The 16368-nt window shown below is 46.6% G+C and overlaps 1 protein-coding gene across 5 annotated transcripts in view; it reads right to left on the reverse strand.

Annotated features, from left to right (window-relative positions):
* Nucleotides 1–1193: 1193 nt before the first annotated feature.
* The window catches only part of LOC311127660 (protein PRRC2B-like), a 34263-nt gene continuing 19088 nt past the window's right edge, over nt 1194–16368 (reverse strand). Inside the window, exons 14-30 of one of the 5 annotated variants that reach the window (XM_084159504.1) lie at nt 15890–16097; nt 13354–15706; nt 12975–13141; nt 12706–12815; nt 12125–12266; nt 11559–11923; nt 11279–11380; nt 9304–9496; nt 9063–9160; nt 8441–8806; nt 8134–8301; nt 7888–7926; nt 7677–7756; nt 7379–7442; nt 6953–7084; nt 6416–6625; nt 1194–3650 (exon numbers count right to left, since the gene is read on the reverse strand). In XM_084159504.1, coding sequence (XP_084015630.1) covers nt 3525–3650; nt 6416–6625; nt 6953–7084; nt 7379–7442; nt 7677–7756; nt 7888–7926; nt 8134–8301; nt 8441–8806; nt 9063–9160; nt 9304–9496; nt 11279–11380; nt 11559–11923; nt 12125–12266; nt 12706–12815; nt 12975–13141; nt 13354–15706; nt 15890–16097 — 4923 coding nt within the window. In that variant the 3' untranslated portion in view covers nt 1194–3524. Of the gene's footprint in view, nt 3651–6391; nt 6626–6929; nt 7085–7378; nt 7443–7676; nt 7757–7887; nt 7927–8133; nt 8302–8440; nt 8807–9062; nt 9161–9303; nt 9497–11278; nt 11381–11558; nt 11924–12124; nt 12267–12705; nt 12816–12974; nt 13142–13353; nt 15707–15889; nt 16098–16368 lie in introns of those variants that run through there. The other 4 variants (XM_084159505.1, XM_084159506.1, XM_084159507.1 and 1 more) reach the window with 4 other exon arrangements.

A 16368-nucleotide genomic window follows, 5' to 3' on the forward strand; every position in this document is an offset into this window, starting at 1 on the left:
TTACGAAGCCACTCCTTTGTTGCCCGGGCGGTGTGTTTGGGATCATTGTCATGCTGAAAGACTCAGCCACGTTTCATCTTCAATGCCCTTGCTGATGGAAGGAGGTTTTCACTCAAAATCTCACGATACATGGCCCCATTCTTTCCTTTACACGGATCAGTCGTCCTGGTCCCGTTGCAGAAAAACAGCCCCAAAGCATGATGTTTACACCCCCATGCTTCACAGTAGGTATGGTGTTCTTTGGATGCAACTCAGCATTCTTTGTCCTCCAAACACGACGAGTTGAGTTTCTACCAAAAACTTCTACTTTGGTTTCATCTGACCATATGAAATTCTCCCAATCCTCTTCTGGATCATCCAAATGCACTCTAGCAAACTTCAGACGGGCCTGGACATGTACTGGCTTAAGCAGGGGGACACGTCTTGCACTGCAGGATTTGAGTCCCTGGCGGCGTAGTGTGTTACTGATGGTAGGCTTTGTTACTTTGGTCACAGCTCTCTGCAGGTCATTCACTAGGTCCCCCTGTGTGGTTCTGGGATTTTTGCTCACCGTTCTTGTGATCATTTTGACCCCACGGGGTGAGATCTTGCGTGGAGCCCCAGATCGAGGGAGATTATCAGTCGTCTTGTATGTCTTCCATTTCCTAATAATTGCTCCCACAGTTGATTTCTTCAAACCAAGCTGCTTACCTATTGCAGATTCAGTCTTCCCAGCCTGGTGCAGGTCTACAATTTTGTTTCTGGTGTCCTTTGACAGCTCTTTGGTCTTGGCCATAGTGGAGTTTGGAGTGTGACTGTTTGAGGTTGTGGACAGGTGTCTTTTATACTGATAACAAGTTCAAACAGGTGCCATTAATACAGGTAACGAGTGGAGGACAGAGGAGCCTCTTAAAGAAGAAGTTACAGGTCTGTGAGAGCCAGAAATCTTGCTTGTTTGTAGGTGACTAAATACTTATTTTCCACCATAATTTGCAAATAAATTCATTAAAAATCCTACAATGTGATTTTCTGGAGAAAAAAATTCTCAAATTGTCTGTCATAGTTGACGTGTACCTATGATGAAAATTACAGGCCTCTCATCTTTTTAAGTGGGAGAACTTGCACAATTGGTGGCTGACTAAATACTTTTTTTCCCCACTGTATATACACACACAAATATTACACACACTCCACATAAGCCAATACATTGCTCATCCAATTGACAGCCTTTAATACAATACACATTCAACAAGGACAAAGGTTTTGAAAAAGCACAACTGCTTTATTTTTTCTCTAAATAAGGAAAGGGCGAATATGATCGCATATCTGAAAAGATAAACATCAGGTAGGATAAATAGACCGTATGATCAGTTCCAGAATGCACTGGTCCTCTGACAAATGAAATACGTATCCTAAAAGTACCAACAAAAAAAGCATCAGGGCGATATCTTGGTGTAGGTACAGTAATGAGTGAAGACGAGAGAAGGCGGAAACTAAATGCAGTTCCTCAGGTGTGTATAAGCCGTTTCAGTGTACACCTTCCAGTCTCTGTCCAAAAACTGACAGGGTCCTGTCACAGCAAAAAGCACAGAAGAGAGGGGCAAAAAGCCATCACAACGTCCAATAAGCCAGTCCACCCTGTGAGAACATCATAGTGACCATTTATCCTTTGATTTGTGATACAATATATGAATCAAACATACGTTTTTAGACTCCCACCCTCCCCGACCGACCGTAACTCTGAATATAGTTGAACAGGTATGCATCATGTACAGACGTCAGTGAAACACTGCCATAAAGATGAGTCTGAACATTTTGTAGTGTCATGGATCATTAATACGCAGTAACATTTATAACCAGTTATGACATTGGAATATTACGTTTCAAAATGAGTGACTTTTTTTTTTATCACAGATGATGCCAACAGTTCATATTTTTAAACAAAACAGAAATGCTTTAATATTCCTTCTTCAGGGAGCCCAAAACAACTGCAGCGTTCACAAAAAACCTACGCAAAGAAAGTACATTAATTCATCAAGCAATTCTAAACTCTGTTGTCATGAAATTGTAACATAAAAATATATTTGGACCCTGATTGAGAGTTATAGTTAGGCTGCGTTTATTGCTAGCGCCACCCCAGAGATCTTACATGGTGCTGAATGTTCACTAGGGAGGTGTGCCTACTCATTATTTCACTAACCTCTCCTCCTTTCCATCGAGTTGTTAAAAAAGAAAAATACAGAAAAGTGTTTAATAGGTCTAGGAGCAAAAGCAAAAACACTCTAGGAGAGGGAATATAAAATCACTTGACATGTATCAGATGTGAATTCAGATTTCAGCTATTCATTTCAATCAGCTATTGGGACAAACAGTAAGTCAATGAAGCCTGTCGTCACTCCCAAACACTATAGATACCCCTCACTCCCCAACACTATAGAATAAACCACATTTTTTGCCAGCTGGGTTGATCAAAACCACACACTACAACAGCAGTGTCCGCTGACTTTTGAAATGTTGCGATAGGATCCTGGATTAGGCCCTACGATTATCACACATTCAGCACATCACATGCACACACTGCATCAACGCTAGGATAGCGTCAAATGAGGCAAGAAGATGATTTCTCTAAAATGTCCTAGTTTTTGCTTCTGTTTACAAAACACATGAGAGCGACAGAAAAAAAGCAAATAAACAGCCTTTTAAAAATAACAAACATTTTCTAAAAATCTAAGCAGTTTTGTCACAGTTCACGAGCTGTGTGAAGTACCCCAGGGGTCTCTCAGGGCGACACGCCCTGGTTCACACATTTCCATGTTTACACACAATGATGTCCTTAAAATCAGGGTTTGAAGTCCTTTAATAACAGAGCAAATAGGCAAATACTTTTTTAAATATTATTTTTAGATTAAAACTCCACAGTTACCAGCAAAAAAAAAAAAAGTGGGGGAAAGGACACGTTTTTTTTAACGCTTACAGATTTTGCTTTCTTGTGCTGACATGTCAAGTGTCTGCCTCTTCTACTGGGGTATAGTCCAAAAAAGTACAGTTTGGCAAAAAAGGGGTGAACTAGGAGAGTGAACTGTCTGCAGGAGCTGTTCGTTTCCTTTTTTGGATACAGAGCAACACAGAAAACGTGAATTTATTTTCTATTTTTTTTGTTACCATTCTTCTCTCGAAAAGGACAATGTTAATAAATAAGGAGGACCTTGAAGAGTCTGCTTAGAGGAGTGTCCCAAACTATTGTGTCTATGTATATATATATTTATATATATATATTTATATATCTCTATACGTGGTGTTTAATAATAATAATAATAATAATAATAGTGTCCGGTTCTGACAGTTCGGGGAGTTGGTGGAGTATGCCTGCCTGCTCCTCAGTTTGGCGCCCGATCTGGGGGTTGGCGATAGAAGGCTGAGAGGTGGGCTGAGAGAGGGTGCAGGGGGTTGTGTCTTCCAGAGGCAGGTTGGGTGGAGGTTAAAAGGTGGTTTAAGGTCCTTTGCCATGCCTTGCCCTCCACTTTGACAGCCTGGGGTTTGATGGCTCAGGTGCATGGTGCTGGTTTACCCTGCCAGCCGGGAAGGGACTCCTGGAGTTTGCTGGTCATCAGGCCCCACGACAGCGCCTTCCCCTCACCCACCAGCTGGCGCCCATCTCGCAGGGCTTTACTCTAAAACACGAGAAACGCAAGGTTATCATTTCATATAGTTTTCAAATGGACAACAAAAACAATAACACTAATGTCACAAGGGAGGGAAATAGTTAAAACAATCACATTTCAAAACAGTCTAATAGCAAGAATTGGACACCATTAGGGAAAAAAGCTATTATCAAGCATCAGTTTATTTGCTACAAGTATTATGCACTGGAGAAGATTAATACATTTTTTGTGTAACATAAACCGCTGGAACATTTTAACACATTCAAAGGAAAATCCAGTGCAATCACGTATGAACTGATTGCTGTGTATTATCAACATGACCCTCTTGCATCCAAATTGTAAATATTAGAGGTAAATATGTATGATATTTGATTTTCAGCATTTATTTGTAGCCTACAACATTTGCTTTGTGCATTTAATTGTGATCATGTACTGATTTGTGATTTTCTGTGATAACATTTGCTTTGTGCGTCTAAATTTGACAATGTACTGATATGGGATTTCATGTGATATTTGTTTTGTGCATATGTGATAATGTACTGATATGTGATTTTATGTGATTAACTATGTATTTATTTCCTTTTGTTTCCATAAATGAAAATTAATTAAATTAACGTAAGCTAGAAACACTTGTGCAATGCATCGGATGATTGATTGTTCGATGTCTTTGTACTTGTCCCTATCCAAATAATAATACAAATATACCAGTAAATGATACTATGTGCCTACAAGATTAGGCTACCTACAGTGGGGGAAAAAAGTATTTAGTCAGCCACCAATTGTGCAAGTTCTCCCACTTAAAAAGATGAGAGAGGCCTGTAATTAGGTACACGTCAACTATGAAAGACAAAATGAGAAAGAAAAAAATCCAGAAAATCACATTGTAGGATTTTTTATGAATTTATTTGCAAATTATGGTGGAAAATAAGTATTTGGTCAATAACAAAAGTTTCTCAATACTTTGTTATATACCCTTTGTTGGCAATGACACAGGTCAAACGTTTTCTGTAAGTCTTCACAAGGTTTTCACACACTGTTGCTGGTATTTTGGCCCATTCCTCCATGCAGATGTTTTGGGGCTGTCGCTGGGCAACACAGACTTTCAACTCCCTCCAAAGATTTTCTATGGGGTTGAGATCTGGAGACTGGCTAGGTCAATCCAGGACCTTGAAATGCCTCTTACGAAGCCACTCCGTTGCCCGGGCGGTGTGTTTGGGATCATTGTCATGCTGAAAGACCCAGCCACGTTTCATCTTCAATGTCCTTGCTGATGGAAGGAGGTTTTCACTCAAAATCTCACGATACATGGCCCCATTCATTCTTTCCTTTACACGGATCAGTCGTCCTGGTCCCTTTGCAGAAAAACAGCCCCAAAGCATGATGTTTCCACCCCCATGCTTCACAGTAGGTATGGTGTTCTTTGGATGCAACTCAGCATTCTTTGTCCTCCAAACACGACGAGTTGAGTTTTTACCAAAAAGTTCTATTTTGGTTTCATCTGACCATATGACATTCTCCCAATCCTCTTCTGGATCATCCAAATGCACTCTAGCAAACTTCAGACGGGCCTGGACATGTACTGGCTTAAGCAGGGGGACACGTCTTGCACTGCAGGATTTGAGTCCCTGGCGGCGTAGTGTGTTACTGATGGTAGGCTTTGTTACTTTGGTCCCAGCTCTCTGCAGGTCATTCACTAGGTCCCCCCGTGTGGTTCTGGGATTTTTGCTCACCGTTCTTGTGATCATTTTGACCCCACGGGGTGAGATCTTGCGTGGAGCCCCAGATCGAGGGAGATTATCAGTGGTCTTGTATGTCTTCCATTTCCTAATAATTGCTCCCACAGTTGATTTCTTCAAACCAAGCTGCTTACCTATTGGAGATTCAGTCTTCCCAGCCTGGTGCAGGTCTACAATTTTGTTTCTGGTGTCCTTTGACAGCTCTTTGGTCTTGGCCATAGTGGAGTTTGGAGTGTGACTGTTTGAGGTTGTGGACAGGTGTATTTTATACTGATAACAAGTTCAAACAGGTGCCATTAATACAGGTAACGAGTGGAGGACAGATGAGCCTCTTAAAGAAGGTCTGTGAGAGCCAGAAATCTTGCTTGTTTGTAGGTGACCAAATACTTATTTTCCACCATAATTTGCAAGTAAATTCATAAAAAATCCTACAATGTGATTTTCTGGATTTTGTTTTCTCAATTTGTCTGTCATAGTTGACGTGTACCTATGATGAAAATTACAGGCCTCTCATCTTTTTAAGTGGGAGAACTTGCACAATTGGTGGCTGACTAAATACTTTTTTCCCCCCACTGTATGTCTATGAGCACCATTTGATTAAAAACAGCTCCCTAGGTAAGTTTAAAGACAAATTCATCTTGTGATCAAAGAAATTGTACCTCAGGTACCACATTACTGGTTATAACTCAATATGTTCATTATGAATTACAATAGTTCATAGCAGTGCATCCAGTTGAGTTCATTCAGAGCCATATATAGAAAGTTCAGGCCAACTTTAACAACTAGACAATAGTTGCTTCTTGACAGACATGGAGAGTTGAGGTGCTGACAGTGGCGATTGACACCACGACACCTGTTAACAAATCAAATTGAGGTCATAATCAACGGAAATCTACCATCTTTGACAGAAATGGCAACTACCAAACTCTCCATATATGGCTCTGATTACATACATTTGCACATTGGATTGGACTGAAGAAAAACAAAAAACGAAATGGATAAAAATCTAATTACCTATATTTACAGTGGGTGGCTCACCTTCATGCCATCCTCTGGCCCCTTGATGGGGGGCTCGGGGGCTGAGGGGGGGGTGGAGTGGGGGGGCTCGCGCCCGGGATTGGGGTAAGGGGGGGAGCGGATGATGACTGTCTTGTTGACCTGCATGACAGGTCTCTGGATGGGGGTGGGGAAGGGGCCGGTGGTGGGGGGACGCATGTGCATAACCATGCTGCCCTGGGGAGGGGGAACCTGGTGGGGGGGGGGGGGACACGCACACTGTTAGCATGGCAACACGTCTCAGTATATATGCATGGTTATCTTTCTTTAGGCAAATATTGAGGGGGTTGCGGAGATGTGTGCAAAGCTGTAAATATTTTCCACAGACAGAATTCCTAAATAAAATTGCTTTATGCTTGTGACTCAAACGTACACTAAGGTCTTGAGTGGCCGTTGTGCCATTGTGTGAGAGCAGTTCAGGGTAGCTGCATGTCAAAACTGATTAGTCATTAAAATGGTGCAACAACATCACAGTGATTTGAACAAGCAGAATGATTGAGTGTGTGAGGTTTCTATAACCTTGCCGTGGAGGGGGCACAGCAGGGCCTCAAACCAGCCGGTGGCTGGGTCTCTGTAGCAGCAACTACAGGTCAGGCCAGGGCCACTGCAAGCCCAGCCTCGCTGCTGAACGGCCTGCATGGAGGTCGTCTTCTGTTTCCAATGAAATGGGAGGGGGAGGCTATATGAGTGTGTATGGGCAGCTGGGATTGTGTGTCAGGACCGTTTGTGTGTGTGTGTGTGTGTGGTGGGGGCGTGCCCGCTACTGTAAGAGCCTGTAAAAGTGCCTGTAAAATTGTGTTTGTGTGTATGAAAGTGTGTGAAATGGACTGGAGGACCTTGATTGTTGGTTGACCTTGTTGTTGATTGTAGAGTGTGAACAGTAACTAGTACTAACAAGGTGCGTGTATGTACCTAATGTGTGTATGACTATGTGTTGGTTCATACCTGCTGGGTGTAATGCCCAGGCAGAGGGCCAGACTGCTTCCCACTGGGGCTGGCAGACCCTGGTCTGAGGGGAGAGAGAGGGAAAGAGATAGATTTACCATTAGCTTCCAATTACACTTTAATGCCATTATATGATCACTAAATGTTTGTTTAAGTAAATATTTTACTGGCAGCGAACCATGTAAAATCCTTTGGCATGTTACAATCAAATGAACACGTTTATAAAGATATGAACTAAGAGTAGACGTTTTGTGATCTAACATAAGTTTCAGGGTGACATTTAGCTGTTCCAGCTCACCTGTTGTATCCTCCAGGCATGCCCTGGCTGTGATTGGGCTTGTCAGAGAACTGGAAGCCTTTCATTTCCATCTGGGAGGTCTGGAGAAGGACAACAAACAAACATCCACATTAAATATACAAGTAAGAACATCTCAATGCCATCTATGAAATGTTGTGGCATTAAAGTGATAGTTCCCCCAAATGCCAAATTCACTACAGTTGTTCCTTACCTTGTAAGTAGTATACGGACCAGCAGACATTGGGAAATTCTGAAAAAAATTCAAGTAATTTTGTAATTTAGGTGAACTATCCCTTCTATTTCAAAGGGATGGGTTTCACTACATTCAATGTGCATTTTTGTTTGTTTATACATTAAATGTTTCCAAATCCGACCTAAAGCTAATATTTACCAATCAATAGGGTAGTTAAGCTGTAACATTGTTGGAAGAGACACTTGGTGGGTCTGTGGAGCTCACCTCTCTGCTGCCGGTCATGACGGGGGGCTGGGAGCCAGGGGGGAGCATCCTGCGGGCGGCTCCCACGGAGAGGTTCTGGCCCTGCTGGAGCTGGATGGACTGGGGCAGGATGAGGTGCTGCTGGGCAGAGCCATAACGCAGCTGGGAGCCCGGCAGGGGCATGGTCACCTGGCGCAAGAGTGAGAGAGGATCATTGTTTTGGCCTTTAAAACATTGAATAAAGAGAGTTAAATGTTTCCATTAGAAGCCAAGCAAACTGTTTTCCTTCAAACTAATAGTGTGCCACCGACAGAGTTGCTCCCCTTACCTGGATGAGCTGGGAGTCCATGAGCTGGGAGGAGCCCATGCCAGGGCCCTGGTTCATCTGGCCGTCGTAGACCATGGCCTGGCTGCCGTTCATGGGCTGGTAGTGGGAGCCCGACTGAGGCTTGACCATGTCCGATGGCTGCATGCCCGGGAAGGCCGAATAGGGCCCCTTGAGGGGGCCACCGCCTGACAGCACCATGGGGTTAGGCTGGGACAGATTGGGGTGCATGTACACCTGGGACCTGAAGGGGGGGATGGAGTTGAACATCTCCTGGGACTGGGAGACGGGAAGGCCTCCCCGGAGACCAAGTTGGGCCTGCAGAGAGGTGTGCAGGGAGATGGGGATCTGCTGGGCAGCAGCCGCTGCCTGCGTGCACACACAGGAAGGAGTGAATTATAATATTACAGTTTACTTTCCCCCCTCATTGGCACGTTTTCGTGACAAATTGGACATCATCACAAATTGCCATGCAAAATGCCATTACTGCCACAGCAAAATCAAGCATTTTGGCAACTACCACAAAAAATCCAAATCCAGGAGGGACTGATTATTGCCCAAAAGAAAAACGATATAAAGAAGAAAAATAATTGGAATAAAATCCTGTACAAGCCTATACTTGTACCTGTTGGTAGCTCTGCTGCTGGGTCATGGTTGGGGGCACCAGACGAGGCTGGCTGGGAAAGACATGGCCGTCCAGATACAGCGGGGGGACATGGTTACCTACAGAGATGGAAATACAATTGTTATTTCAAAGTTATAAATAATAATAATGCACAGATGTACATTTCATACAATGTACAATGCAGAGTCTTGGGCAACTATAGCAATAATGTCTATGTTAATGTGTCTGAGTGTCCTCTTACCCTGCATGGACATGGAAGGCGCCACGGAGGCCACGGGCATGGGGGGCATGGACACCCCTCCGAAAGAGCTGTAGCTGACCCCGCTGGAGGAGCCCACGCTGCAGGGGGGCTGGGCACCAGAGGCCCCCCCACCAGGAGAGCCCTGCTCGGGGAGAGATTGGGAGTTCTCCCATGCCTTACGGGCCGACTCCATCTGAGGAAGAGGGGACGAAGGGAGGGAAATGCTCAGTGAAAGTAAACTAATGTTTATTTGATCTAATCTTTACTTAGCCAGGTAGGTACAGTTGAAGTCAGAAGCTTACATACACCTTAGCCAAATACATTTTTCACAATTCCTGACATTTAATCCTAGTAAGAATTCCCTGTCTTAGGTCAGTTAGGATCACCACTTTATTTTAAGAATGTGAAATGTCAGAATAATAGTAGAGAGAATGATTTATTTCAGCTTTTATTTCTTTCATCACATTCCCAGTGGGTCAGAAGTTTACATACACTCAATTAGTATTTGGTAGCATTGCCTTTAAATTGTTTAACTTGGGTCAAACGTTTTGGGTAGCCTTCCACAAGCTTCCCACAATAAGTTGGGTGAATTTTGGCTCATTCCTCCTGACAGAGCTGGTGTAACTGAGTCAGGTTTGTAGGCCTCCTTGCTCGCACACGCTTTTTCAGTTCTGCCCACACATTTTCTACATGATTGAGGTCAGGGCTTTGTGATTGCCACTCCAATACCTTGACTTTGTTGTCCTTAAGCCATTTTGCCACAACTTTAGAAGTATGCTTGGGGTCATTGTCCATTTGGAAGACCCATTTGCGACCAAGCTTTAACTTCCTGACTGATGTCTTGAGATGTTGCTTCAATATATCCACATAATTTTCCTTCCTCATGATGCCATCTATTTTGTGAAGTGCACCAGTCCCTCCTGCAGCAAAGCAACACTACAGCATGATGCTGCCACTCCTGCGCTTCACAGTTGGGATGGTGTTCTTCGGCTTGCAAGCTCCCCCTTTTTCCTCCAAACATAACGATGGTCATTATGGCCAAACAGTTCTATTTTTGTTTCATCAGACCAGAGGACATTTTTCCAAAAAGTACGATCTTTGTCCCCATGTGCAGTTGTAAACTGTGGTCTGGCTTTTTTTAGCCGGTTTTGGAGCAGTGGCTTCTTCCTTGCTGAGCGGCCTTTCAGGTTATGTCGATATAGGACTCGTTTTACTGTGGATATTGATACTTTTGTACCCGTTTCCTCCAGCATCTTCACAAGGTGTTCTGGGATTGATTTGCACTTTTCGGACAAAAGTACATTCATCTCTAAGAGACAGAACGTGTCTCCTTCCTGAGCGGTATGACGACTGCGTGGTCCCATGGTGTTTATACTTGCGTACTATTGTTTGTACAGATGAACATGGTACCTTCAGGCGTTTGGAAATTGCTCCTAAGGATGAACCAGACTTGTGGAGGTCTACCATTTTTTTTTCTGAGGTCTTAGCTGATTTCTTTTGATTTGCACATGATGTCAAGCAAAGAGGCACTGAGTTTGAAGGAGGGCCTTGAAATACATCCACAGGTACACCTCCAATTGACTCAAATTATGTCAATTAGCCTTTCAGAAGCTTCTAAAGCCATGACATCATTTTCTGGAATTTTCCAAGCGGTTTAAAGGCACAGTTAACTTAGTGTACTTCTGACCCAAAGGAATTGTGATGCAGTGAATTATAAGTGAAATAATCTGTCTGTAAAGAATTGTTGGAAAAATTACTTGTGTCATGCACAAAGTAGATGTCCTAACCGACTTGCCAAAACTATAGTTTGTTAACAAGAAATTTGTGGAGTGGTTGAAAAACAAGTTTTAATGACTCCAACCTAAGTGTATGTAAACCTCCGACTTCAACTGTAACTGAGAATGACATTTCTTTAACAAGATTAGTGTTTAGAGATGTCTGGAGTGTGGAGAGTGTGAGGCAGTGGGGTGTGTACCTTGAGTGTGAGGTCAGCGCTGGGGAAAGAGATGGGGTTGAGGTTGATGCCAGGCTGCAGGTGGTCTCTACGCAGCATGGGAATGGCTTGGGTCAGGGCCGGCTACCCACACAAAGGTTATTAACACATCAACAACTAGCCGATTACATATTTTGTCCATTTTACATCTCAATTATGATATTTATTTCATCAAGCACTTGAAGGATTTATTTTAATAGCCCACCCTATAATCATGAGGTGACAATGGGAACCCAGTAGAACTCAGTGTATCTGTACTCACGTTGCTGGCGAGGGCGTCCTGCAGCTTGGTGACAGGGTTGGACACAGGCACTGGGGTGGAACCGGGTGGCAGGCTAAAGTCAGAGTCCTTGGCGCTCACACCAAACTCGATGGGTGGCACGGGCAGCACCGTGTCCACGTGGAGGTCCACGCCGTTGACGGGCGTGATGGGCCTCCCCTCCAGACGCTCCACACCCTCTGAGCCCTTGCGGTGCTTGAGTGAACGCTCGTTGCCGATGGGGCCGGGCTTGTGCTGCTCCTTGCTCTGCTCAGGCCCCGCATCAGAGTCCTCAGAGTTGGGCTCGCTGCCTGTGAAGGAGACCTGCTTGGTCCACGAGTCCCCTCCAGATGACTGGACTGACAGAGCTGAGGGAAGGAATAGAACAATGTAAGAACCACTGTATTATGCTATACAGTTGACAGCACAAGAATGTTGACAACACAAGAATGTTCCTTTGTAGTTTGGAGGCAAAAGTAGAGTTTGGGTAACAGAGTAAGTTACTCTCAGTTATCAGATGGGGTGGAAGATGAAGTGTGTGAAGGCTGGGGTGTTGCCCGTACTCCTACCTGAGCTGTTAGTCTCCCAGATCTCTGTGCCCAGGTTGTTGGCAGAGAGTCCCTCTTCTGGCTGATCCATGGTCATGCCACCCTGCTTCTTGGCAAACCGCGGGGGCATCTTGGAGGTGATCGGTCTGTTCTTTACTGGAACCTGCAGTGTGGCAAAGGAATACTTTTTTTTCATAGATTAAGTACAACACAGCACCTCATGTCATGTACAACTATACTTACCATAATATACGATTGAGATATACTGCACTGTTGGAGCTAGAAACACAAGCATTTCGCTACACCCGCAAAAGCATCTGCTAAACATGTGTATGTGACAAATAAAAATTGATTTGAGATATTTATGAAAAAACACAGTATGTTGTTTGACTCCATTTGAAATTATTTAGATTTTACTCATTTACTTTAACTTTTTACTCATTTAGCAGACGCTCTTATCCAGAGCGACTTACAGTTAGTGAGTGCATACATTTTCATACTCAAAACTGGGTCTATTATCTAGACACCCAAAGCTCTTCTGCCGATTGTTACAGATTTATTTAAAAATGTTTCAGGCTTATTTGAATGTTCTGTCAACTTACCGGAGCTCCTTGTTCCTTTCTCCTCCTGTCGTCTTCCTGTGGGCGCCGCTGCTGTTTCTTGGACAGGTCTTGGAACCCGTCTGGACTAGGACCCCCAGAATCCCCCTCAACTGGAAGACAGACACATGTTTGCCACATTAAATCAGTCTGTGGGCCGCATCTGGCCCACGGGCCACCAGTTTGAGACCCCTGGTTTAGATTTCATTTGAGCCGTGCTTTAATATGACTAATGTATGTGTTACTATGAGGTTGGTGCCTGGCATACTCACTGGGGTAGCTGTTGAGGTCGTACTGGTTCAGTGGTTTGACCATGTCTCCCTTCACAGACCTGGGCTTCAGCTCCTTGTCCAGCTTCTTTCCCGAGGGTTCGTTGGGCTGGTGGCCCTCCTCAGACTGCTCAACATTGTAGACTTGGCCTGACTCCTCTGGGCTCCTGCTGGAAGAAGGGAGAGACATTCCATAAGTCAGGTGTTACCATTTAAACGTATTACTATGCGAAAGTGTTGCTAAGGGTTGTTTTTAAAAGCTACAGTATATTGATGCCTTGACGATGTTTTGAAACAATAGGTCAAGAAAAAACGATATCAACAGTTTTGTTGAATGTTCTCGCACCAAGTTAGCATAAGCCAAAGTTAGCACAGTACTCACCTATTATGGTTGGAGGACCCTCCGTTCTGCCAGCCGTCGTTCCTGTTGCAGGAGGGCAGAGCGTTAGGGTTCTCTGAGGAGCGTGTCATCTTGTTCCCCTCCAGCTCTCCCTTCCTGTTCTGCCGGTCCACCAGGGGGCGCTGGCTGGAGAAACTCCTCTTGGCCAGCTCCCTCTTTTCCCCAGACCCAGGCTCCCCGTGGCCTGAGTCTGAGTGCACATCTCCCCCGTGGGCCTGCTGCTGCTGCCCTCCACCACGCTTCTCCCTCCAGTCGCTGAGGTCGCTGTTCTCCGAGCCAGTCTCCCAGTCCTCCGCCTGGCCGTGCTGACCACCGGACCTCCCTCCCCCTCCGGAGTAGTGGCCACTGGGCCAGCCGTCCTCTTTACCTCCCTCCTTGGAGCGGCCCGGCCAGGGGTTGGCAAATCCTTCCGATCCGTTGATGTACTCGTCGCTGGTCCACTGGCCGCTGCCGGGCTCCCGCTCTTGACGTAGTCGGCGGAAGCGCGGGGGCTTGTCCTGGCGTGGCGGCCGCCTTCTTCTCAATGGCTGTTGTCCAGGGTTGTCGTTGTCTATGTAGTACTCGCCCTCCCCGCTGCGGTCCTCGGCACCGTTCTCCATGAAGGAACCAGTAGAGCCAGTAAACTTGGGGGTGTATTTGAAGGGCTCACGCTCTGCAGGTGGTGGAGGTCTCCTGGAGTAAGTCTCGGTGCCTGGGCCATAGCCATTCTCCTGCATGGGCCCACCGCCACTGCCGAACTGAGTCCCCCGCCCCCTCCAGGTGGAGATGTCTCTGGAGCCGTTGTTGAACCCTCGGCTGGTGTTGTAGACCCTGCCAGTGTCGAGTCTGGGAGGCAGCGAGCGGCCGAAGCCTCCGAACCCCTTGCTGCTGGCTTTGGCCTTGTCGCGGGCGTCGCTGGCCGCCTGGTCTTCCGTGTACACCTTGTTGGACCTCCAAGAGTCTCGGTCGGCCTTCCTGGTCTCTCCCTGCTCTGGGTAGCTGCCACCCTCTCCGTTTTCAGAGCCCTTCTGGCGCCGCCGCTTGGGCAGCTCCTCGTACTCTGAGGTCTCGCTCAGAGTCTCGCTGACGTTGCGCCTCCTCGGCTTCCCCCTCTGCAGGTCCTCCACCTTGACAAAGTCCCTGGGCAGTCCTCTGCCTCTGCCTGGTCTCTGGGCTCCAGTGGCGTCCCTGCTGTTGATATTGTTGTTGTAGCCTCCTCTGGGGTTCTCTCGGCCTCCCCGGCCACCACGGTCTCCTCTGGAACTGAACTCCCTGAAGCCACCACGGCTCCGACCTCTACCCGTTCCCCTGGCTCCGGCAAAAGCCTGCTCCTCATCGATGAAGATCCAGTTGTTGCGTCGTGGTGCACCAGGCTCCCTGCTCTCCTGGCTGTCTCTGGAGGACTGGCTCTTTCCGCTGTCCCAGCTGTTCTCCTTCGGCAAATCCTCACTGTGGGTACTGGCTGGCCGCTCTACTTTAGCAGGAGCTAGTAGTTGGTGTTGCTTCTCTTCTGGCTGCTTCTCGATAGCAGGCGAGGCCGAGCGTCTGTTACTTAGTAGGGGCTGGTTGTCTTTCTTCAGGTCATATACGTTGGTGAGCACCTCTTTTTCCAGGCGGTAAGGGACTACCTTCTCCTCAGGCTCCACTTTGGGCTTCTCGTTCTCCTTGTCCTCCACTTTGAGGGCCTTGAGCACAGGCTTCTTGATGGGACCGGTCCTGCGGGTCAGGGTCCTACCGCCGGTCTCAGAGGGCTGGCTTACACTGCTGGCAGGGGAGCTGGAGCCAGGATCAGACCGCTGGTTCTGAACACCAACACTTTCCTTCTTCTGGCCTCCATCTCGCCTCCGGAAGTCTGAGTCAAAAACATTTTCTTTGGAGGTGTCGAAGACTTCGTTGCGGGGGTCAGTGCTGTCCTTCAGGTACCTGTCTTTGGGCTCCTGTTTGGGGTAGTCGCTGTCTGCGTGCTGCTGCTGCTGGGGCCGGCTCGGGGCTGTGGAGAGCAGGCCTTGGTCGTGCGGGTGGTGATCCCTGTCGGGGCCTTTGCTCTGTTGGTAGGCCTGATGGGAGAGGTCACCGGAGGGGTTGTCTAGGCACTCTTTGCCCCTCTCTTCGTACAAGTCCTGCTGGGAGCAGGTCCTGTCACTCCGGTCGTCTGGCTGGCTCCTGTCTGAGCTCTCGTGCTGTCTCTGGTAGGGTGGGGTGAAACTGCGAGGGGGGTAGCCATCTTGGTTCCACACAGGGTAGGGCTCGGTGGAGGGGGCCCTCCTCTCCTGATGCATGCTGGGATGGCAGCCCTCGTCAGAGGCGGACCCTGGGCTGTTCAGGTGGTCTGGCTGCATCATCGATTTCATAATTCCTACGCAAACACAGAGGGGTATTCTACAGTTAGAGATGATACAAATGCAGGATTATTTGGAGATCCATATCAGTCTATAAAGTTTAACCAAGATGTCACTACACTAAAAAGTGAATTAGGAAATCAAAATCAGGAAATTCATCATTCCCTTTAGTAAAACAATACTATTTTCTCAGGTTTCACCTGAAGAGTGGACAGCGTTGGGGTAGTAGTCCACAGGGGAGAGGCCCTGGGCCATTCGGGGGTCCATGAAGGGGGGCATCATCATCCAGCGGGGGTCGAAGCCCAGCACGTGTGGGGGGTAGTACCCCCTCGGGGGGTGGCTGGAGCCAGAGGGGGCGGGGTGGCCAGACTGCTGCTGCTGCCAGTGCTGCATTTTATACACTTGGTCCTGAGAGGGGGAGGGGACGACACAGAGCATGAACCAATTATGTTTACACACTGGTACAATTATTCACCTCACATAAAAGTGACTAGATGCATTTAAAGAAGTGTACTATATGCAGCGAGTGGTTCTTTTCTGTTTTGTCATTTGCCTATTGCTGCGCATCCATGACATAACTAATTAAAACACTACACAACAGAATAAAACAAGCACACCCTTAGGCAACCTTCATAATACCCTCCCCTTTCCAGTCAGGGAGGTGGCAACCGTCGCTATG

The sequence above is a fragment of the Coregonus lavaretus genome, assembly GCF_964263955.1.
Source record: "Coregonus lavaretus genome assembly, chromosome: 4".
Taxonomy (NCBI): Eukaryota; Metazoa; Chordata; class Actinopteri; order Salmoniformes; family Salmonidae; genus Coregonus; species Coregonus lavaretus.